The following is a 23,934-nucleotide window of genomic DNA, read 5'->3' as shown; positions in this document are numbered from 1 at the left end:
GTCTTCTTTTCTTTGAAGGTCTAGGCTCCCATGGTTAGTTTTGTTTTTTTTTTGTTGTTTTTTTTTTTTTTTGTCTTTTTGCTATTTCTTTGGGCTGCTCCCATGGCATATGGAGGTTCCCAGGCTAGGGGTCCCATCGGAGCTGTAGCTGCCAGCCTACGCCCAGAACGAGAGCAACGCAGGATCCGAGCCGCATCTGCAACCTACATCACAGCTCACGGCAACGCCGGATTGTTAACCCACTGAGCAAGGGCAGGGATCGAACCCGAAACCTCATGGTTCCTAGTCGGATTCGTTCACCACTGCGCCACGACGGGAACTCCTCATGGTTAGTTCTTAACAGGGTTCTTTCTAGCAGCTCTGTGGCCTCCTTTGGAGACAAGGAACATGAGCAAGTTTCTACAAAGTTCTCTGAGAAATTGGGGAGGTGGAGAGAACTTTTGGTCAGGTCTGCCTAGGTTTACCTGGTTTATTAGGTAGTGATAAGAACTAACCACTTCAACAGAAGGGAGCGAAAAGGAGCTGTAGGAGTTCTGGGTGTTGTGCAGCGAAAACGAGTGCCACTAGTATCCATGAGGATTCGGGTTCAATCCCCCACCGCATTGCCGTGAGCTGTGGTGTAGGCTGACAGCTGTCGCTCCAATTCCACTCCATAGCCTGGGGATATCCCATATGCCATGGGTGCAGCTCTAAACAGCAAAAATAAATACAAATAAAAGCTATTAAAAAAAAAAGAAGAAGGAGGAGGAAAAGAAAAGGAGCCATAAGCAGTGAGAACATGGGAAGCACAAGACATCCTGACAAGGAGACTCAGGTGGTGAGAACTGCGTGAGGTCAGGACACATGTTCTCTGCTGGCCCCAGGCAGACCTGTGTCACGTTGGTCCCCGCTGCGGGAAGAGCCTGGGGAAAGTACAGGTCTGTGACTTCAGAAACCACCCCCCCTTTACCCCACAGAGCTACGATCTTTTTCTGTCCAAGAAACAGAATGAAGGCTCACAAATACTGTAAAGTCATTCCAAGAGAATGAGAAAAGGAAAGCAGTTACCTGTCTTCTTAGGAATCTTGACCATGACTTTGGTGTGGAAATGAATCTTGGTTGAAGCGAGCCAGAGGCAGAGATAAGCATCTGGCCGCGGGCAGCTGAGAACCCCGCCTACCCACAGGATGCCCTTTTCTTCTGGATTTAGATGCTGCGAGATGATGGAAAGCCTAGAACAGAAAGTTTCACTCTACTTGTCTCTATGAAACGATTAACGGGGCAGAAGAAACCTACTGGGTTCTAAAATCCTTTAGGGAAGGGCCTGTCACCTGCTCATACCCGCAGCTGCTGCGTGTACACGGTGACCAGCACATCAGAGGTCACGGACACTGGTTCTCGTGGGCAGGAAATCTAGTCAGAAGGCTGGGCTCTGCCACAGTCTTGCAGCTTGACTTTGGCAAAATCATCCCCATCTCTGAACCGATGTTCTCAATTTATTTATTTATTTTTTTGATATTAGTTTCTTTCTTTAAAAATTTTTATTTTTCTGTTATAGTTGGTTTACAGTATGCTGTCAAATTTCTACTGTATAGCAAGGTGACCCTGTCACACATACATATATATATTCTTTTGTCTCCCATTATCATGCTCCCTCATAAGTGACTAGACATAATTCCCAGTGCTGTACAGCCGGATCTTATTGCTTATCCATTCCAAAGGCAATAGTTTGCATCTACTAACCCCAAATTCCCAGTCCATCCTACTCCCTCCCCCTCGCCCTTGGAATCCACAAAGTCTGTTCTCCAAGTCCATGAGTTTCTTTTCTGTGGAAAGGTTCACTTGTGCCATATATTAGATTCCAGATATAAGTGATATCATATGGTCGATTTTCTCACTTTCAAAATGAGGTGGCAGGACTGCTTGGTCTTCACTATCTTTTTTGGTTCTTATGGTCTCCAGTTCTACCTATGAACACAATCTTTTGAGTAGAGATTACTCTTGGGTGGCAGCCAGAGACAAGTCTTGGGTGACTATGGGACTCGGATTCTCTCGGCCTAGGTTTTCCCATGTGTTAGTGTGTGTGAATGTGGGAGAATGGGTCCTACCTGGCCCTGTCTACCTCGCAGGCCATGTGGAAGGTAAAATGGGATAGTGAATGTGGAGACACTTGGGAAGCAACTGCCAAGCAGACAACGTGGAGAACTGCCACCCAGGTCCCACTTCCCCATCAAGACCCTCCCTCTTGAGCTGCTGGGAGCGTTGGCTGCTGAAGGCTCACAGCTGATTGATGACCAGTTGATGGGGGTGGGGGGTAGGGATGAAGACCTGGGCCCCTTGCCTCAATTTCTCCCTCTGCTTAATCCTGCTTCCCTTATTCCTCACAGCTGTAGTTCCCAGGAGCACTCACTCTTAAGCCTTCAGCATGCACATCTTGGAGTCGCTACTTTCTGAAGTACCTAACCCATGACAGCAATACTACAGCATTTTAAAAAATAATTCAGACATATTTTATTTAAGCCACAATGCAAGAAAAAAAAATCACACGATTTCCTAGGCAGCTCCAGTACAAAAATCCAGCACTGGGATAGAACTCTCCAGGTGACATAACAATGTCTAGAACTGGATTCTGGATTCTGTTTGAGTTATTGTTATTCTGACTATCTTGAGTCCTTAGCTCAGCTGCTTATCACACTGGACTAATTAGGTCAAGGGCATGGGTTTCATTGCAGGTGACGCAATTGATGTCTTCATGACACGGTGCCTTCATTATCCTGCCACACACTTCCCCTTGACTCTGGACGATGCCCGGCAAATATGAGCTGTTTGTCCTAAGGTATTTATATGTAGGAGAGACAGAGCGAGCCTGTATTACTGTGAGAGTGAAAGGCTTTTACCCTGAAACGACATTGCAACACCACATCAGTCATGCTGATGTTCCTGTTGCCAATTAACTCTCCTTGGAGAGGGGGTGGAGGATGAGTTCACTTAACGCTGATTTCTGCTCTCTGGCAAACTATATTAGAGGGGCTTCTGCTGGAGGAGCCTCCTCTTTATTGTAAATACAAGACCCCACCTCTGGCAGGAAATCCAAGTATAGCCTTTCCCTGCAGCTTCCTTGAGACCGTATCTCTTCCTTAACGTCTAGACAACAGGATGGTGGCAATTTACAAGACGGCTTCCTCCCTATTCTAGCACAAGACTACAGGACCCCAAAGCAGGAACAGGTGGTAGGGGTGGGGTGGTGGCTGTAGCGTGTCCTCTTGCTTCTCCCCCTATCCTACGGGAGGGCAACCAAGAAGCCAACAAAGGATCACAGCTCCAATCCGACAGAGGGATTATTTACTCAGGATCTTCCTTCCAGGGCCGGATGGGGCAGCATCTCAATCAATCATATAGGGCAGACAGCAAACCTCAGTATCACCAGGAAAAATTCCCTACGGTTCAACAATTTTTTCTAAACGTCAGTATAGAAAACTGGATGCTGGGAGTTCCTGCCGCGGCACAGTGGGTTAAATGATCCGGCTTTGTCTTGGTGGAGGTGCCTGTTCAATCCCTGGCCTGGTGTAGTGAGCGCAGTGGGTTGAGGATCCAGAGTCGCTGCAGCTGTGCCATGGGTCACAGGTTCAGCTCAGATTCGACCCCTGGCCCTGGAACGTCCATATGTTGTGGGGGTGGCCAAAAAAACCCCTGAGGCTGGCTCTAAGTAAAACGGTTTTAGCAGATGAAGAATCATTGCAGGCCCACCTGCCTAGTTTGTGCACACAATTTCCCATAGCCAGGCTAGCGCTACTCAATTCTCTTTGAATCTGCTGGAAAACACTGTGTGGCTCTGCTCGGCTGTTCCCCCCTGGATTTGTGGACGTCCTTTCTCACCTCTTTGAACTTTCTGCACCTACCTCTTGGGGAACTGCCCAGGTCTCGGCCCTATTTCCTTCCCAGGTGCTCTCACTCTTCCTACTGATGGCTTTCCCCTGGCATAACATAATTGATATAATTGATTTGGTCTTCCTGAGTCAGATCTCAATGAATTCCATCCTGAACCCTTTGAGCCCACAGCTTCCTCTTTCACCAAACGCAGAGACTGAATTCAGCAGTGGCAATTGTTTTTGTTGCGTGGTTGGCATGCTTAAGCAAACACTGGCGCAGAAATATTCCAAATGGTGAGGTTTGGAGTTCTAAGTTAGTCCTGGTGCTACAATCATAGAACAATTCGTCCAGAAGTGTTGGGGTATAAATGAGCTAAAGGATATATTTGTGTGGCAATATCTGTGAAGGTTGCAATGATAAACCATCTTTTAAAAATCCAGTCTAGGAGTCAATGAGCCATCTAGAAGAGGAGGAAGTGAGGTTTCAGAGGATGACGAGAAATGTTGTTGAAGGACCAGACATTCCCAAGAGGCTCCAGCTTTCCAAGTCTTTTTTTTTCTTTTTCTTTTTACAGCCACACCTGTGGCATATGGACGTTCCCATGCTAGGGGTCGAATTGGAGCCACTGCTGAGGCGTATGGCACAGCCACAGCAACACCAGATCTGAGCTGATCTGTGACCTGCCACAACTTGAGGCAACACCAGATTTTTTTTTAACTCACTGAGCAAGGCCAGGGATCAAACCCACATCCTCAAGGACACTATGTTGGGTTCCCAACCTGCTGAGCCGCAACGGGAACTCCCAGTCCCAAATCTTCTCTAGCATTCTTCAACCTGGATTCTAAAGTAGCCTCATAATTCATAGCACCCCTTCTCAATCCAATTCCCCCCTTCAGCACTCTAGCACCCCCATTCTCAATCAGGTACCTCTAACTTCATGGTACTCTGACATTTTTGAGAATGTTCAGACCTTAGCCCTGTGCCTCTGGACTTCAAGACATACCCCACCTTCCTCTGTCCATCTTCTAGAGCTGTGTGTTTAGCCTCCCCAAACCAAATAAACGTCCTTCTTATTTTCAACAACATAAAGGATGCCCCTGATCAGATCCCTTGTCTGAAGAGCACAAGTGGCTTCCGCAGGACCCAGCCTTCTGTGAACACACTGATGCTCATATACCCTAAGGCCATGACTGCACGCAAGGGAACTGCATTTCCTGGAGGCTTTTACCCTTTCAGTTTGTGTCAAGGGCTGTGTTCTTCTTCTTCTGTTGTCTTTTGTCTTTTTAGGGCCACACCTGTGGCATATGGAGGTTCCCAGGCTAGGGGTCCAATCAGAGCTACAGCTGCCAGCCTATGCCAGGGCCACAGCAACGCCAGAGCCGAGCCTCGTCTGCGACCTACATCACAGCTCACGGGCAATGTTGGATCCACAACCCACTGAGCAAGGCCAGGGATCGAACCCGCAACCTCAGGGTTCCTAGTTGGATTCGTTTCCGCTGCGCCATGACGGGAACTCCACAGGCTATATATCTTCTTACCCCATTCTAAATACCTAAGCAGCTGCTGGTTGATAACATAATTGATATAACTGATTTGGTCTTCCTGAGTCAGATCTCAATGAATTCCAGGTAATTTTTTGTTGAGGATATACATGGTTATTTTTCACTTTTGCAGACCTGATTTTTCGCCATCCCAACTCAACTGCAAGGATTAGTCAGTAAGGACCCTGTACTCATACACTTATGAAGAATTGCTTTTTTTCTTTGCTAGCCTCCATGCAAACCTGAGTGGGGAAAAGCAAGAGTATTTCTTCATTGCCGTTTTTACTAATGTCCTAGGACCTAGTTCTTCAAAAAAAGAAGGGAATGGACCAAGGAAACGAATGGGGGGGGTATGTCGGTGGAAGAGAGCAGATGTCTCAGAGGGGCTCTGGAGTAGGATGCGATGGATGAAAGATAACGAATGGCAAAGACAGAGGATCTAATGCCAACTGCAATACCTGCCCTTTTCTTCTTTCTCTACCCCTGCCTCCTGTCGGTCCCTCTATCGAAGCTATGCAGGAGGGGCCGCCCTTTAACCACATTTGTCTATCTCATTTTTCTAGGCTCTTCCCAGGCTTGGGTTCGACACCACCAAAACCCGTTCAGGACCTAGCACACACTTTGCAGAAAACTGGCATCAGCGTATATTTTTAAAGGTCATTCCTGAGGAGAAAAATAGTCATAACGTGACCTTCTATCCCACAGTTTGCAAAGCCTTTCCTAGGCTGGATCTCCTAGGCTGAACATCCCAAGTGTTAGGCGGGGATGAAGCCACTATTCCCCCTCTACAGATGAGGAAAAGCACGGCCCGCGGCTGCCGCAGTTTCTGGGCTGTGACCCGCCAGCTACTCAACTAGCAGCAACGCACGTCCACTGGCTTTCCTTCCAAAGGTCGCGTGCTCCCCTTTACCGGATAGCATCTGAGACCCCTGGCGCTATGCCTGACGGGAATTGTAGTCCAAGGACCCGCGGCTCTTCCGGATTGGACTACAATGACCAGCATGCTCCGCGCTCTTTTGCCCCCTTCCCTTTCAGCCTCGGGCGCGGGGGAGGCTCCGCAGACCTGCTGACTGGGAACCGGTATGGCCGCGACGCTGGGCGGCGGGGAGCGCTGGACCGAAGGTACCGCGTCCTCGCCGGACGGTGGAACAGGGCAGGGTCAGGGGGAAATCAGGGATGGGGCTCCTGACGGCTCTATGAAAGGGCTGAGCTCTTGGGCCTGAGGTGAAGGATGGAGGCCTATGAGAAGATGCTGGGCCTGAGTAGGGTTCCCGGTGGCGTGGGGGACCGCCCAGTGCAGGGGGCCGGAATTCAGAAGCCAGGAGCGCTGGCTCACGCCGAGGACCCAGCCGGGTACCAAGAGTCACCAGTGACGACTTGTTGCCTCTGGCCCCCCAGCCCCGCCCCAGCCCGTGCCCCGCCCAGGGCCTGCAGCGGCCCGGCCCCGCCTGCGCCAGGGTCCGAAGGTGACGCGGTCTCCCGCAGCTTCCTCACCCGGTCCTTATCCTCGCCTCCAAACTGGGCCGCCTGCCCCTCTGCCTGGGTTTGGTCTTGTCCACGCAGCCAGCATCGGGGTGAACAGGCCGGCTTTTCCCAACCTACAATCAAGCAAAGAGTACCCATCCAAAACCTATTGTGTACCCTGCATTATGCTGCTTCTGCAGTGGGGATTTGACAGTCGTGGGCCCCTGAACCCACAGAATTCTCAGTCTGCTGAGGGAGTTTCACAGGGAAACAGTCAGTTACAAAACAGGGCCAGAATGGCCTGGGCTACACAGCAAGGTCGTAGGTCTGGGGGGTGCATACTGACAAGGCACTCAATACAGCCTGGGTGTCAGAGGAAGCCTCCTGGAGAACGTGTTACTTATCATGACATGAAGGATGCCAGGCCTACCTAGAGGAAGAATTTTATAGGCAGAGGGAACAGCCTGGGCAAAGGCACAGAGAAGAGAGAGCGTGTTGTGGATCTGAAAGGAGTTTGATGAGAGGAGAGCAGAGACTACAAGGAGCTTGTGGTGGGAGATGAGGCTGGAAAGGCAGGCTGGGCCTGTGATGAGAAATTTGGATGAGGAGCAGTGAGTCGTCACTAAGAGGAAGAAGGAGGTGTTTCAAGTCTTGCCCAGATCCTCCAGACAAGACATGAGTACTCTGCTTTCTTGACTAGATTGCTGTGGCCTTCTTGGCATTCTGTAGGTGTTATGATTCAATTCTCTTCTTTTATTTTTATTTATTTTTTTTGGCTGCACTCAGTGCATACCAGCCAGGGAATGAATCCCAGCCGCTGCTGCAGCAGTGCCAGATGCTTTAACCCCCTGGGCTGGGCCAGGGATCAAACTGTTGTCGCCAAGGAGACAATGCCACATCTTAACCTGGAACGCCCAGTCCTCTCCTTTTAAACTCTAATGTCTTTGTAGTCAGGAGTAGGCCTTCTCAATGTACCTAGCCAGACGTCTTGTTCATATTAGTTCTGTAATTGTTAAGTTTAAAAAGCTGAACTCATCTTTACTTTAAATTTTAGTGGTAGGAGGCATTGCAACAAAAAATGTTTCATGATCAATTCACTCCAGACCGTGGACCACAGGGAAATAGGCTTCCCTGTGCTGCCCTAAAGGCAAAGTATTGGGCAGATACCTCTTTTTTTAAATTAATGTGTAATTGATTTAGGCTCTCCCATCGTGGCTCAGTGGTTAATGAATCTGACTAGGAACCATGAGGTTGCAGGTTCAGTCCCTGGCCTTGCTCATTTGGTTAAGGATCCAGTGTTGCCGTGAGCTGTGCTGTAGATTGCAGACGTGGCCTGGATCCCGAGTTGCTGTGGCTCTGGCTTAGGCTGATGACTACAGCTCTGATTCGACCCCTAGCCTGGAAACCTCCATATGCCGCGGGAGCGGCCCAAGAAATGGCAAAAGCAAAAAAAAAAAAAAAAAAAGACAATGTGTAATTGATTGTGCCAATTTCTGCTGGACAGCAAAGTGACTCAGTCATTTATATATATATATATCTCCCCTTCCTCTATTTATCTTCCTTCATGGTCTAACTCTTGGGATTGGATACAGTTTCCCGTTCTATACTGTAGGACCTCATTTTGTATCCATTCTAAATGTAGTAACTTGCATCTACTAATCCCAAATTCCCAATCCATCCCACTCCCTCCCCTCTCCCCCTTGGCAACCACTAGTCTGTTCTCTATGCCTATGAGTCTGTTTCTGTTCTTGTAGATAGGTTCATTTATGTCATATTTTTGATTCCATATATAAGTGATAGGACATGGTATTTGTCTTTTTATTTATGACTTGCTTCACTTAGATGATAACCTTTAGTTGTATCCATGTTGCTGTAAATGGTATTATTTCATCCTTTTTTATGGCTGAGTAGTATTCCATTTTATATATGTAGCACATTGGGATCAGATCAGAGCTGTAGCTGCTGGCCTACACCCACAGCCGCAGCAACACAGACTCAGAGCTGAGTCTGCAGCCTACACCACAACTCACAGCAACCCTGGAGCCTTAACCCACTGAGTGAGGCCAGGTGTCCTCGTGAATACCAGTCAGATTTGTTTCCACTAAGCCAAAACGAGAACTCCCTGTACCACATCTTTTTTTGTCTTTTTTTTTTTTTTGTCTTTTTTTTGCTATTTCTTGGGCCGCTCCCACGGCATATGGAGGCCCCCAGGCTAGGGGTCAAATCGGAGCTGCAGCCACCGGCCTACGCCAGAGCCACAGCAATGTGGGATCTGAGCCGCATCCGCAACCCACACCACAGCTCACGGCAACGCCGGATCATCAACCCACTGAGCAAGGGCAGGGACCGAACCCGAAACCTCATGGTTCCCAGTCGGACCGCCAACCACTGCGCCACGACGGGAACTCCAACACATCTTCTTAATCCATTTATCTGTCAGTGGACATTTAGGTTGTTTCCACATCTTGGCTATTGTGAATAGTGCTATTGTGAATGTAGATGTACCTGTATCTTTTTTAATTATTCGGATAGTGTGTCTACTTTAACAATATTAATTCTTCCAATCCAGAAGCATGGGATATCTTTCCATTTCTTTGAATCCTCTTTAATTTCCTTGATTAATTTTTTTATAGTTCTGAGTGTAAAAATATTTTACCTCCTTGGTCAGGTTTATTCCTAGGTGTTTAATTTTTTTTTTTTTTTGGTGTGATTTTATTTTATTGCTGACAGAGCAAAAGACTTTTATTGGGTAGGGACCCTTCGGTGGAGAGCAGCAGGATAGGGGAACCCAGGAGAACTGCTTTTAGTGTGATTTTAAAAGGTATTTTTTTAAATATTCCTTTTCTAATATTTCATTGTTAGTATACAGAAATGCAGTTGATTTCTTTCTTTTTTTTTTTTTTTTTTTAATCTTTTTTTAGGGCCACACCTGAAGCATATAGAGGTTCCCAGGCTTGGGGTTGAATTAGAGCTGCATCTGCCACAGCAACACAGGATCCGGGCACATCTGTGACCTACATTGCAGCTCACATCAATGCCAGCTCCTTAACCCATTGAGCGAGGCCAGGGATTGAACCTACATCCTCATGGATACTAGTTGGGTTCGTAACCTGCTGAGCCACAACAGGAACTCCAAAATGCAATCTATTTCTGAATGTTAATCTTGTATCCTGCTACTTTGCTGAATTTGTTGATTAGCTTGAGTGGTTTTTGTGTGGAGTCCTTGGGTTTTCTATGTATAGTATCATGTCATCTGCGTTTAGTGTCAGTTTTACCTTTTCTAATTTGGATACCTTTTATTTCTTTCTTTTCTTTTTTTAAAATTTTTAAAATGTTTTGTTTTTGTCTAATTGCTGTGACTAGGACTTCCAATACTATGTTGAATAAAAATGGTGAGAGTGGGCATTCTCGTCCTGTTCCAGATTTTGTGGGAAGGCTTTCAGCTTTTCTCCTTTTGAGTGTTAGATTGGATATGGGTTTGTCATAAATGGCTTTTATGATGTTGAGATATGTTCCCTCTTTACCCACTTTGGTAGAGTTTTTCATCATGAATGAATATTGGATTTTGTCGAAAGCTTTTTCTGCATCTATTGAGATGATTGTGTGGTTTTTGACTTTTTGTTCATGTGGTGTAGTACATTGATTGATTTGTGTATGTTGAACCATCCTCTGAACTTGGAATGAATCCCACGTAGTTGTGGTGTATGATCTTTTTTTATGTGTTTTTAGATTTGGTCGGCTACAATTTTGTTGAGGATTTTTGCATCTATAGTCATCAAAGATATTGGCCTGTAATTTTCTTTTTTGGTAGTATCTTTGTCTGGTTTGGCTAGTAGCGTGATGGTGGCCTCATAGAATGTCTTTGGGAGTGTTCCTTCTTCAACCTTTTGGTTGGGTATAAGTTCTTCTTTGTATGTTTGGTAGAATTCGCCTATGAAGCCATCTGGTGCTAGACTTGTTTGTAGGGAATTTTTTTTTTTTAATTTTATATTCAATTTCATGTCTACTGATTGCTATGTTCAAATTATCTATTTCTTCTTGGTTCATTTTCGGTGGGCTGTATATTTCTAGAAAGTTGTCCATTTCTTCTTTTTGTCAAATTTTTGGTGTCTAATTGTTCATAGTATTGTCTTATGGGTTTTTTTGTATTCTGCAAATATTCATTGAGATTTCTCATTTTTCGTTTCTTATTCTGCTTATTTGGGTTCTCTCTCTCTTCTTCTTGGTGAGTCTGGCTAGAGGTTTGTCAATTTTGTTTACCCTTTCAAAGAACCAGCTCTTGGTTTTATTTATCTGTTTATTTTGTCTTTTTGTCCTTTTTAGGGCCACACCTGTGGCATATGGAGGTTCCAGGCTAGGGGTCTAATCAGAGCTGTAGCTGCCAGCCTACGCCACAGCCATAGCAATGCCAGATCCAAGCCACATCTGCAACCTATACCACAGCTCACAGCAATGCTGGATCCTTAATCCACTGAACGAGGCCAGAGATTGAACCCGAAACCTCATGGTTCCTAGTCTGGTTTGTTTCTGCTACGCCACGAAGGGAACTCCATTGGTTTTATTGATTTTTTTTTTTCTATTTTTTAAATCTCTCTTTTATCAATTTCCTCTCTGATCTTTATGATTTCTTTCCTTCTGCTGACTTTAGGTTTTGTTTTTTCTTCTTCTTTTTTTTTTTTTTTTTTCCTTTTCTTTTTTTTCTTATTAGGGCCACACTTGCAGCACATGGAAGTTCCCAGGTAGGGGTTGAATTGGAGCTCCAGCTGCTGGCCTACTCCATAGCCATGGCAATAACAGATCCAAGCTGCATCTGTGATCTTTGCCACAGCTTGTGGCAACACCAGCTTTTTAACCCACTGAACAAGGCTAGGGCTCAAACCCAAATCCTCACGGATACCAGTCAGATTCTTAACCCCCTGAGCCACAATATGAACTCCTGTTTTTGTTTTCTTTTCCTAATTCTTTTAAGTGATAGGTTAGGTTGTTGATGTGACATTTTTCTTGTTTTTGGGGGAAGCCCTGTGCTAGGAAGTTCTCTTTAAGAATCGTTTTTGCAACATCCCATAGATTTTGTATGGTTGTGTTTTCATTGTTGTTTGTCTCAAGGTATTTTGTTAATTTCCTTTTTGATTTCCTTGTGGACCCATTGGTTTTTTTAGTAGCATGTTGTTCAGTCTCCATGTAGTCAGTTATTTTCTTATTTCTTTTCCTGTGATTGATTTCTAGTTTCATACTATTATTGTCAGAGAAAGTACCTAAAATAATTTCTATGCTCTTAAATTTTGGTTAGTTTTGTGCCCCAGTATGTGGTCAATCTTAGAGAATGTTCCATGTGCACTTGAAAAGAATGTATATTCTTTTTATTTTATGTAATGTCTTGAAAATATCAATTTAGTGTAACTTTTATGTTGTATCATTTAGGATCTCTGTTGCCTTATTGATTTTCTGTCTAGAAGATCTGTCCATTAATGTGAGTGGAGTGTTAAAGTCTCCTACTATTATTGTATTCCTATCAGTTTCTCCTTTTGTGTCTAATAGTATTTGTTTTATGTATTTGAGGGCTCCTGTATTAGGGGCATATATATTGACTGTAACATCCTCTTCTTGAATTGACCCTTTTATCATTAGTGTCCTTTATCTTTCTTTATGAACTTTGTTTTAAAGTCTGTTTTGTCTGATATGAGTATTGCAACTTCCACTTTCCTGTCATTTCCATTTGAATGAAATATCTTTTTCCATCCCCTCACTTTCCATTTATATGTATGTATCCTTTGTCTTATGATGGGGCTTTTATAGGCAGCATATTTTAGGCTCTTGTTCTTTTATCTTGTCTGCCCCTCTATGTCTTTTGAGCATTCAGTCCATTGACATTTAAGGTAATTATTGATAAATATGTTGTATTTATTGACATTTTAAACCTTGTTTTCCAGTAAATTCTATGTTCATCCTTGTCCCTTTCTCTATTTTTGGTTGGATGATTTCCTTTTATTTTATGCATATGTCCTCCTTTTTTACAGTTTTTGTGGCTGTATTGTGTTTTTGATTTATGGTTGCTATGTTTTTTAAGTATGTTAACCCCTTCCTATATCTGCTTGCTTTAGACCAATCATCATATAGGCTCAAACACATTTTTTAAAAAAAGTCCAGGGCAGTTCTCTTTGTTTCTCAGAGGTTAACAAACCTGACTAGGATCCATGAGGATGCAGGTTTGATCACTGGCCTCGGTGGGTTGGGGATCTGGCATCATTGTGAGCTGTGGTGTAGCTCATACATGTACCTCGAATCCCAAGTTGCTGTGGCTGTGGCATAGGCCAGCACCTATAGCTCCAATTGGACCCCTAGCCTGGAAATCTTCATATGCTGTGGGTGTCCTAAAAAAAAAGCAAAAAAAAAAAGTCTAGGTTTTCTTATTCTCCTTCCCCACAGTTTATGATTTTGATGTCCTTTTTCACATTTTCATGTTTATCCTTTTGCTGTTCCTTGTGTTTATCATTGTTTTCACAAATGGGGTTTATTTTTCTTTTTGATCTGTATGCTGTTTTATTTGCATGGTTACCTTCCAGTTGTGATTTTCTTCATCCTATATCTATTTACTTCTTTCCTACTTAGAGGAGACTTCTCAGTATTTCTTCTAGAATGTGTTTAGTGTTGTTATATTCTTTTTTTTTTTTTTTTTGTCTTTTTGCCTTTTCTAGGGCCGCTCCCATGGCATATGGAGGTTCCCAGGCTAGGGGTCAAATCGGAGCCGTAGCTGCCGGCCTACGCCAGAGCCATAGCAACGTGGGATCCAAGCTGCATCTGCAACCTACACCACAGCTCACGGCAACGCCAGATCTTTAACCCACTGAGCAAGGCCAGGGATTGAACCTGCAACCTCATGGTTCCTAGTCAGATTCATTAACCACTGCACCACGATGGGAACTCCAAGTGTGTTATATTCTTTTTTTTTTTTTTTTTTTGTCTTTTGTATTTTTGTCTTTTGTTGTTGTTGTTGTTGCTATTTCTTGGGCCGCTCCCGAGGCATATGGAGGTTCCCAGGCTAGGGGTTGAATCGGAGCTGTAGCCACTGGCCTACGCCAGAGGCACAGCAACGCAGGATCCGAGCCGTGTCTGCAACCTACACCACAGCTCACGGCAACGCCGGATCGTTAACCCACTGAGCAAGGGCAGGGACCGAACCCGCAACCTCATGGTTCCTAGTCGGATTCGTTAACCACTGCACCACAACGGGAACTCCATATTCTTTTAGTTTTTGTTTGTCTGAGAAATTTTTCATTTCTCCTCATTTATTTTATTATTTTATTTTTTATTTTTTTGTCTTTTTAGGGCTGCACCCACAGCATATGGAGGTTCCCAGGCTAGGGGTTGAATTGGAGCTATAGCTGCTGGCCTATGCCACAGCCATAGCAACACCAGATTTGAGCTGTGTCTGCAACCTGTACCACAGGTCATAGCATTGCTGGATCCTTAACCCACTGAGTGAGGCCAGGAATTGAACCTGTGTCCCCATGAATACTAGTCAGATTCATTTCTACTGAGCCACAAAGGGAACTCCCTCTCCTATTTTAAATGATAATCTTTCTGGGTAGAGTCTCCTAGGTTTCAGATTTTTCCCTTTTAGAACTTTGACTATATCTTTCCATTTTCTTCTGGCCTGTAGAATTTCTATAGAGAAATTAGCTGATAGCCTTATGGGGGTTCCCATATAATTAACTCTTTGTTTTTCTCTTTCCGCCTTTGGAATCCTGCCCTTATCCTTTAACTTTTGCTGTTTTTATTAAAATATGTCTTGGTTTAGGTCTCTTTGGGTTCAGTTTGTGCTTCCTGTATCTGAATATCTGTTTCCTTCTTTAGATTTGGAAAGTTGTCTGCCATAATTTCTTCAAACATATTTTTGATCCCCTCTTCTTTTTCTTCTCCTTCTGGAACCCCCATTATGCATAGATTGGTGTGCTCTATATTATCCCATAGATCTCTTACATTGCTTTCATTTTTTTTTTCATTTTCTGTCTGCTGTCCTAATTGGGTGATTTCCATTATTCTGTCCTCCAAGTTACTTATTTGTTTCTCTGCATTATTCATTCTGCTCTCCAGTGCCTTTAACTCAGATTTTGTCTGTGCAAATGAATTTTTAGTTTTTCTTGGCTCCTCCTTATAGTTTCTAGTTCCTTTTTAAAGTAATCTGTGTTACTGTTGATATCCATTCTTAATTCCTTCAGTATTTTCATTATCACCTTTTTTTTTTTTTTTTTTTTTTTTTTTTTTTTTTTGCCATTCCAAAACATACGGAGTTCCCAGGCCAGGGATCAGATCCAAGCTGCAGTCGCAACTTAAGCTCATTACCTCCTTTTTGAACTTAGTGCCTGTTGGACCACAGAGTTCTGTTTCATTGTTTGTTTGCTTCTACAGGGGAATTCTCTTGTTCTTTTTACTGGGAATGGTTCCTGTGCTTCTTCATTTTACTTACATTATTCTTATACTCTGAATTAAGGGAAAACAATCATCTCCTCTAGTCTTAGAGGGCTGTTTATATTCAGGAGCATCCTTGGGTAGCTTACTTTTTTTTTTTTTTTGGCTTGGATGGTCGCTCTCTCTTTCCTCAATGTGTGCAGGCCATTATCCCTTGATGGGGGTGTGAAGGTGTACGGCCTGTGGGTGCTTCCAGGAAGATGGGGGCAATGGGCAGACCTGTAGGTGGCACCTGGTCACCAAGCCCTTAGCAGTGGAGAGGACCCACGGGGAGTTGGGGTGGCAGTCTGCTTCTGGTTGCAGGGACCTAGGCAGAGGCAGTGACCCTCAGGGAGAGGGGGACAATGCTCGGAGCCTTTGGCAGCAGCAGTAGCGGGGCATGTACTTTTCCAGGGAGGTGAGGGCAATGGGCAGAGCTCGGTTGCAGGGCTCTCCAAGGTGGTGACCCCTGAGGTGACTGGGGCTGCAGGCAGTGCCTGTTCCTGGGACCCTTAGTGGTGGCAGGCCACACCCACCTCAGGAGTCCAGGATGGCTGCAGCCGTTTGCACCTGCGCCAGCCTGCACAAGAGGCATTGGGCAGATACCTCTTGAGCCCCTTTACTGGCTCTGAGTCAAGATTATTTGCTGACTGACAACTGTAAGTATGGTGGACATTATTATGCCTCATGTTTCAGACATTAAACGGTTTTCATGGTTGCCTCTGTATTTTCTGTGTTGTTTTCTCAAGGAAGATGTTTTTTCAGCTTTGTATGGATGCTTAGGATGACATCCGTAGCCTGGCCCTCACATTCACTTGCCTGCAGGCACCCTCCCAGATGGCTAAGGCCAGTAGCAAAGTTGACTTGCAGGGCAGACTGAAGCCTCATGCAGGTGCTGTTCCTTTGCAGCTTACATTGACGCAGTTAGAAGAAACAAATACCCAGAGGACAGACCTCCTGAAAGTCATGACCCCTGTGGTTGCTGTAACTGCATGAAGGCACAGAGTGAAAAGAAGCCTGAGAATGAGTGGACTCAGACCCGACAGGGTGAGGGGAATGCCACTTACACTGAAGAGCAGTTGCTTGGAGTACAAAGGTGAGCCTGTGGTGGGATTAAATGATTTTATGTAGAGGGCCTAGAACTGATGATGTGCTGTGTAAGTATTGACTCTCGTTATTGTTTTTATTACTATTATTAAAACACAGTAGTTTTGGGCCTCAGAGGCAAGGCTAGGTCGAAATGGAGTGTTAGGGTGTGATCTGACCCACCTGCCCTGCTTCTGTTGTAAGAGAGGCAGGGAAAACCAGCTTAACATAACAGACATCCTTAGAACATTCTATCCAGCAGCAGGAGAATATACATTCTTCTCAAGTATACATGGAACATTATCCAGAATAGGCCATATGTTAGGCCATAAAATAAACCGCAATAGATTTAGAAGGATTAAAATCAAATGCTTGTATGTTCTTTGAAATCAACAGCAGAAGGAAATTTGGAAAATTCACAAATATGTGAAAATTAAGTAACATTCCTCAATAACAAATAGGTCATAGAAGGAATCACAAGAAACATTAGAAAATACTTGAAAATGAATGAACATGAAATCACAAAATACTAAAACATGGAATGCAGCAAAAGCAATACTTAAGAGGAAACTTACAGCTATAAATGTTTATTTATAAAACATTAAAAAAAATCTCAAATCAGTAACCTAATCTTATAGAAAAAGAAGAACAAACTAAATTCAAACAAGGAGAATGAAGAAAATAACATAGAGCAGAAATAAATGAAATAGAGGATAGAAAAACAATAGAGAAGATCAATAAAACCAAAAGTTGGTTTCTGAAAATATGAATAAAACTGACAAATTTTAGCTAAACTGACCAACAGAAAATAGGGAGAAGACTCAAATAACTAAAATCAGGAGTGAAGTAGGGGACATCACTCTCCATCTTACTAAAAAAATGATAATGTGGAGTTCCCGTCTTGGTGCAGTGGAAACGAATCCGACTAGGAACCATGAGGTTGCGGGTAAGATCCCTGGCCTCGCTCAGTGGGTTAAGGATCTGGTGTTGCCGTGAGTTGTGGTGTAGGTCGCAGACGCAGCTCGGCTCTGGCATAGGCTGGCAGCAACAGCTCTGATTCGACCCCTGGCCTGGGAACCTCCACATGCTGTGGGTGCAGCCCTAAAAAAAACAAAAGACAAAAGAAAAAAAAAAGATAATGTAAGCAAATACTGTGAATAATTTTATGACAGCAAATTAGATAAGCTGAATGAAGGGGACAAATTCAGTTTCCCACAAAGAAAAGCTAAGACCCAGATAGTAGCGAATTCTACCAGATGTCCAAAGCAAAATTAATCCTTCATTAGATGTCACAGAAAATACCAAGGAAGGGAATACTTCCCCAGTAATTCTATGAGACCAGTTTTACTCTGTAGCCAAAAACAAAGACATCATGACTTGGGTACAGCTTCCAGCAATATATAAAAATATAAAAAATGTATAAAAAGGGTTGTATATCTTGATCACGTGAGATTCATCCTATAGAAATGCAAAGTTGTTTAACACAAAAATCAAGTAGTGTAGTACACCATTTTTTAATGATTTTTATTTTTTCCATTATAGTTGATTTACAGAATACACCATTTAATTAAATAAAAGAAAAAAGTCAGAGTTCCCGTCATGGCTCAGCAGTTAACAAACCCGACTAGTATCCATGAGGACGCAGGTTTAATCCCTGGCCTTGCTGGGTGGGTTAAGGATCCGGCGTTGTAGTGAGCTGTGGTGTAGTTCACAGACACAGCTTGGATCCCACATTGCTGTGGCTGTGGTTTAGGCCAGTTGCTACAGCTCCAGTTGGACCCTTAGCCTGGGAACCTCCATACGCTGTGGGTGTGGCCATAAAAAGACCAAAAAAAAGGACAAAAGTCATATAATCATTTTAGTAGGTATAGAAAAAAAGCGTTTGACAAAATCCAATACCCTTTCATGATAAAAATATTCAACACCCTAAGAATAAAAGGGAACTTCCTCAACCTGATAAAGTTCATCTACAAAGACATTCACAGAAAAAAAAAAAAAAAAAGGTTCCCATTGTGACGCAGTAGAAACGAATCCGGCTAGTAACCATGAGGTTGCAGGTTCGATCCCTGGCCTCTCTCAATGGGTTAAGGGTCCAGTATTGCCACAAGTTGTGGTATAGGTCGCAGACACAGTTCAGATCCTGCATTGCTGTGGCTGTGGCATAGGCCAGCAGCTGTAGCTCTGATAACAACTCCTAGCCTGGGAACCTCCATATGCTATAGGTATGGCCCTAAAAAGCAAAAACCAACAACAACAACAAAACAAAAAAATCCCACAAGGTCGACATCAAACTTAATGGTGAATGATTTGATGCTTTATAAGATCAGGAATAGGGCAGGAACAAGACAATTATGTTTACTCTAGCCATTTCTGTTCAGTGTTGTGGGAGAGATTCAAGCCAGAGCAGTTAGGCAAGAGCAGGAAGTAGGAGCCATTGAGATTAGAAAAAAGTAAAACTATAGTCACAATACAGTTTGATGTGATCTGGTATAGAAAATTTTAAGGATTACGTACACTCAAATTATTAGAACTAACAGGTGAGTTTAGCAAAGTTCAATGTAAGGTCAATCTACAAAAATTATTTTTCTACGCACTTAATGAACCATCTGAAAAGGAAAATAATTTCATTCATAATATCACCTAAAAGAATAAAGTGCTTAGGAATAAATTTAACAGGAGAAATGTAAGATTGTACATTAAAAATTACTTCATTAAAAGAAATTTAAGAAGACCTAAATAAGTAGAGTGGGTTAAGGATCTAGCTTTGTCTCTGGTGGCTTGGGTTGCTGCTGAGGCACGGGTTTGATCCCTGACCCGTCACACTGGGTTAAGGATCTGGTGTTGCCACAGCTGTGGCGTAGGTTGCAGCTCAGATTTGATTCCCGGCCCTGGAACTTCCGTATACCCTTCAGCCAAAAAAAAAAACAGAAGAAGAAGAACTAAATAAGGACGATGGCCTGTGTTCATGCTTGATATTGGCAATAAAGTAATACTCCTCAAATTGATCTGCAGATGCCACACATTTCCTATCAAATTCCCAGCTGCTTTTTTTGCAGAAATTGATAAGCTGATCCTAAAATTCATATGATAATGCAAAGAAGCCATAGTAGTCAAAACAGTCTGGAAAAAGAAGTGCAAAGTTGAAAGACTCAACATTTCCTAATTTGAAAACTTACTACAAAGCTTAAGTAATGAAGATACTGTGCTCTAGCATAGCATAGGCATGTAGAGTAATGGAATAGAATTGAGACTCCAGAAATACACACCCTTATGTATATAATTGTTTTTTGACAAAAGTGCCAGGACAATGTAATGAGGGAAAGACTAGTCTTCAACAGAATGTTTTGGGACGGCTGGATATTCACATGCAGAAAAATGAACTTGGACCCGTTCCTCACACAAATGCAAAAACTGATTTAAAGACCTAAGTAAAACCTAAATGTAAGAATTAAAACTATAAAACTCTTAGAAGAAAACATAAATGTAAAGCTTCGTGACACTGGATTAGGCAGTGAGTTCTTGTGGACACCCAAAGCTTAAGTGATACAAGAAAAATAGGCAAACTGGACTTTATCAAAATTGAAAACTTTACTACTTGAAAAGATACCATCAAGAAGGTGAAAAATCAGCCCACAAAACGGGAGAAAATATTTTCATATTATTTATCTGATAAGAGACTTACGTCTAGAAAATACAAAGTACTCCTGCAACTCAACAGCAAAAAGACAACCCAATGGAAAAATGCACAAGGGGTCTAAGCAGGCATTCCTCCAGAGATGTGCACACAGAGAGAGCTGCCCAACGTCATTACTCATTAAAAGAATGCAAATCAAAACTGCAATGAGCAGGAGTTCCTTCTGTGGCACAGCGGGTTAGGAATCCAACTGCAGCAGCTTGGGTCACTTTGGAGGCATGGGTTTGATCCCTGGCCTGGCATAGTGGGTTAAAGAATCTGGTGTTGCTGTGGTTGCAGCTCGGATTCAGTCCTTGGCCCAGGAACTTACATATGCCATGAGCGTGGCCGTAAAACATAAACAAACAGACAAAACCAAAAAGCCACAATGACCATAACACCTCACACCCACTAGGATGGCTGTAATCAAAGAGGTGGCTGAGGAACCTGCTGTCTAGCACTGGGAACTATGTTTAGTCACTTATGATGGAGCATGATGGAGATAACGTGAGAAAAAGAATGTATCCATGTATGCGTGACTGGGTCACTTTGCTGTGCAGTAGAAAATTGACAAAACTTGTTAAACCAACTATAATGGAAAAAATAAAAATCATTAAAAAATAAAAAAATTAAAATTGAGAAAAGGTGGACGAGAACAAGTGTTGTTGAGGACACGGAGGAGTTGGAGCCCGTGTCTGGTTCCCGTGGGCATATAAAATGGTGCAGCTAGTTCGGAAAGTAGTGTGGCAGCTCCTCAGACATTTAGACATCGCATATGACGGAGCTGTCATTAGATAGATGCCAAGCGAAATCAAAACATACTTCCACACAAAAACGTGTACATCAGTGTTCATACAGCATCCTTCTTAAAAGCCCCTAAATGGAAACAACCTGGATGTTCGTTAACTGAGGAACAGAAAAGCAAAATGGGGACTGTCTGTACAGTGAACGCTTTGGTAATGAAAGTAATAAAGCCCGATACATGCTGTGACGTGAGGGAACGCCACAGCAAAGTGGGCTCCGAGTCGCATGGTGCGAGCTGCGTCGGCGGCCCACACCGCAGCTCACAGCAACGCCAGATCCTCAATCCACTGACCGAGGCCAGGGATCGAACCCACGTCCTCATGGATACCTGTCGGTTCATTATCTGCTGAGCCACAATGGAAAATCCTGTGTAATTCCTTTTATATGAAATGGCAAGAATAAGCATTTATAGAGACACAAAAATTAGTGATTGCCAGGCTTTACAGAGCAGAAGCAATCGGAGGGTTTCTTTTTGGGGTGATGAAAATGTTCTATGAGTTCCCGTCGTGGTGCAGTGGTTAACGAATCCAATTAGGAACTATGAGGTTGCAGGTTTGATCCCTGGCCTTGCTCAGTGGGTTAAGGATCTGGCTTTGCCGTGAGCTGTCATGTTGGTCACAGATGCAGCTCAGATCCTGCGTTGCTGTGGCTCTGGTGTGTAGGCCTGTTGCTACAGCTCCCATTAGACCCCTAGCCTGGGAACCTCCATATGCCGTGGGTCTGGCCCTAGAAAAGGCAAAAAGACAAAAAAAGAAAAGAAAGAGAAAAAAAAAGAAAATGTTCCAGAACTATATAGTGGTGATGGGTGTACAACTCTGTTACTATGCTTAAAAAAAAAAAACACTAAATTTTACTTTTTTTTTTTTTTTTGTCTTTTGTCTTTTTAGGGCCGCACTCACGGCATATGGAGGTTCTCAGGCAAGGGAGTGAATTGGAGCTGTAGTTGCTGGCCTGTGCCAGATCCGAGCCATGTCTGTGACTTACACCACAGCTCAGGGCAACGCCAGAACCTTAATCTACTGAGCGAGGCCAGGGATCAAACCTGCATCCTCATGGATACTAGTCGGGTTCTTTTACCATTGAGTCACGACTAGAACTCCTAAATTTTATGCTTTAAATGAGTGAACCATCCACTGTGCTTCAATTTGAAAAATGAACTTTGTCATATGTGAATTATATCTCAGTAAAGCTGTTATTAAACAAATAATAAGTTTATAAAAGAGAGAGAAAGAAAGAGAAAGAGAAGCAGGGGAGTATCTGCCGTGGAACCAGGAATTGGAAACTAAGGGGTTGCTCCGTGGGATCCCCATGGGCAGCTCTCGGGGAAGGGCCCCAGCTGACATTCCGAACCCTGCATTACAGCCCTGACTGTGTCACTGACTTACCGTGAAGTCCTCCACAGGGCTCGGGGCCACTGCCTGCCTAACTGAATGGTGTGGAAGTAAAACCTGGAGATACTTTAAACACCCAGCAGTAGGGAAGGTACACGCATCCATAAAATGCCAGAATATGCAGCTTTTTATTTTTTAATTAAAGCGTAATTGATTTATAATGTTGTGCCAGTTTCTGCTCTACAGCAAGAATATGCAGCTTTTTAAAAGAATGTGGTGTGTGTGTGTGTGTGTGTGTGTGTGTGTATATATTTTTTTTTTTTGGTCTTTTCTACGGCCACTTCTGCAGCACATGGAGTTCCCAGGCTAGGAGTCTAATCGGAGCTGTAGCCACTGGCCTACACCAGAATCACAGCAACGCGGGATCCGAGCCACGTCTGCAACATACACCATAGCTTACAGCAATGCTGGATCTTTAACCCACTGAGCAAGGTCAGGAATTGAACTCACAACTTCATGGTTCCTAGTCAGATTTGTTAACCACTGTGCCACAATGGGAACTCCCGAATGTGGTATATTTTTTTATATTGGAGTATGCAGTTGATTTACAATGTTGTGTTGGTTTCTGGTGTATAGTCAAGTGACACATAGATATATTTCCTTTGCAGATTATTTATTTATGTATTTATTTGTCCTTTTTTTAGGGCCACACCCGTGACATATGGAGGTTCCCAGGTTAGGAGTCGAATTGGAGCTGTAGCTGCCGACCTACACCACAGCCACAGCAACATGAGATCTGAGCCTTGTTGGTGACCTATACCACAGCTCATGGCAACTCTGATCGTCAACCCACTGAGCAAAGCCAGGGCTTGAACCTGCATCCTCATGGATACTAGTCAGAGGTGTTTCTGCTGAGCCACAAGGGAAACTCCTCATATTCTTTTTCATTATAAGTTATTAGCTGATAGTGAGCATAGTTCCCTGTGCTATTCAGTAGGACTTGTTGTTTATCTGTTTTATATAAAACAGTGTATATCTGTTTATCCCAAACTCCTAGTTTATCCCTCCCTGTCCCTTCCTCCTTTGGCAGCCATAAGTTTGTTTTCTATGTCTGGGAATCTGTTTCTGTTTTGTAAGTAAGTTCATTTGTATCATTATTTTAGATTTCACATATAAGTGATAGCAAGTGATATTTGTCTTTCTCTGCCTGCCTTGCTTCACTTTGTGTGATAAGCTCTACTTCTATCCATGTTGCTGCAAGTGGCATTTCATTCCCGTTTATGGCTGAATGATATTTCACTGCATGTATATTCCACATCTTAGCCGTTTATCTGTCAGTGGACACTTAGGTTACTTTCTTAGCTGTTTAAATAGTGCTGCTGTGAACATTAGGGTGAGTGTATCTTTTTTTTTTTTTTTTTTTTTTTTTTGTCTTTATTTAGGGCCGCACCCACTTCATATGGAGGTTCCCAGGCTAGGGGTCAAGTTGGAGCTGCAGCTGCAGGCATGCACCACAGTCACAGCAACGTGAGATCCAAGTCGTGTGTGTGACCTATACCACAGCTCACAGCAATGCCGGATCCTTAACCCACTGAGTGAGGCCAGGGATCTAATCCGCATTCTCATGGATGCTAGTTGGGTTTGTTAACCACTAAGCCATGATAGGAACTCCTGCGTGTATCTCTTTGATTTAGAGTCTTCATCTTTTCCTGATAGATGCCCAGGAATAGGATTGCTC

General features: G+C 43.6%; 1 protein-coding gene across 2 annotated transcripts in view; it reads left to right on the top strand.

Moving 5' to 3' along the window:
- The window catches only part of DNAJC18 (DnaJ heat shock protein family (Hsp40) member C18), a 39,525-nt gene continuing 21,970 nt past the window's right edge, over positions 6,380-23,934 (top strand). For both annotated transcript variants that reach the window (XR_002341938.1, XM_003123993.6), the window contains exons 1-2: positions 6,380-6,512; positions 16,212-16,398. Coding sequence is in view for 1 of the 2 variants with exons in the window: in XM_003123993.6 (XP_003124041.5) it covers positions 6,473-6,512; positions 16,212-16,398 (227 nt within the window). In the remaining variant the exon portion in view is untranslated. The remainder of the gene's footprint in view (positions 6,513-16,211; positions 16,399-23,934) is intronic.

This window comes from Sus scrofa, chromosome 2, assembly GCF_000003025.6.
Source record: "Sus scrofa isolate TJ Tabasco breed Duroc chromosome 2, Sscrofa11.1, whole genome shotgun sequence".
Taxonomy (NCBI): Eukaryota; Metazoa; Chordata; class Mammalia; order Artiodactyla; family Suidae; genus Sus; species Sus scrofa.
The sequence above is the reverse complement of the archived record's forward strand: the minus strand, read 5'-3'. Positions and strand labels throughout refer to the sequence as shown.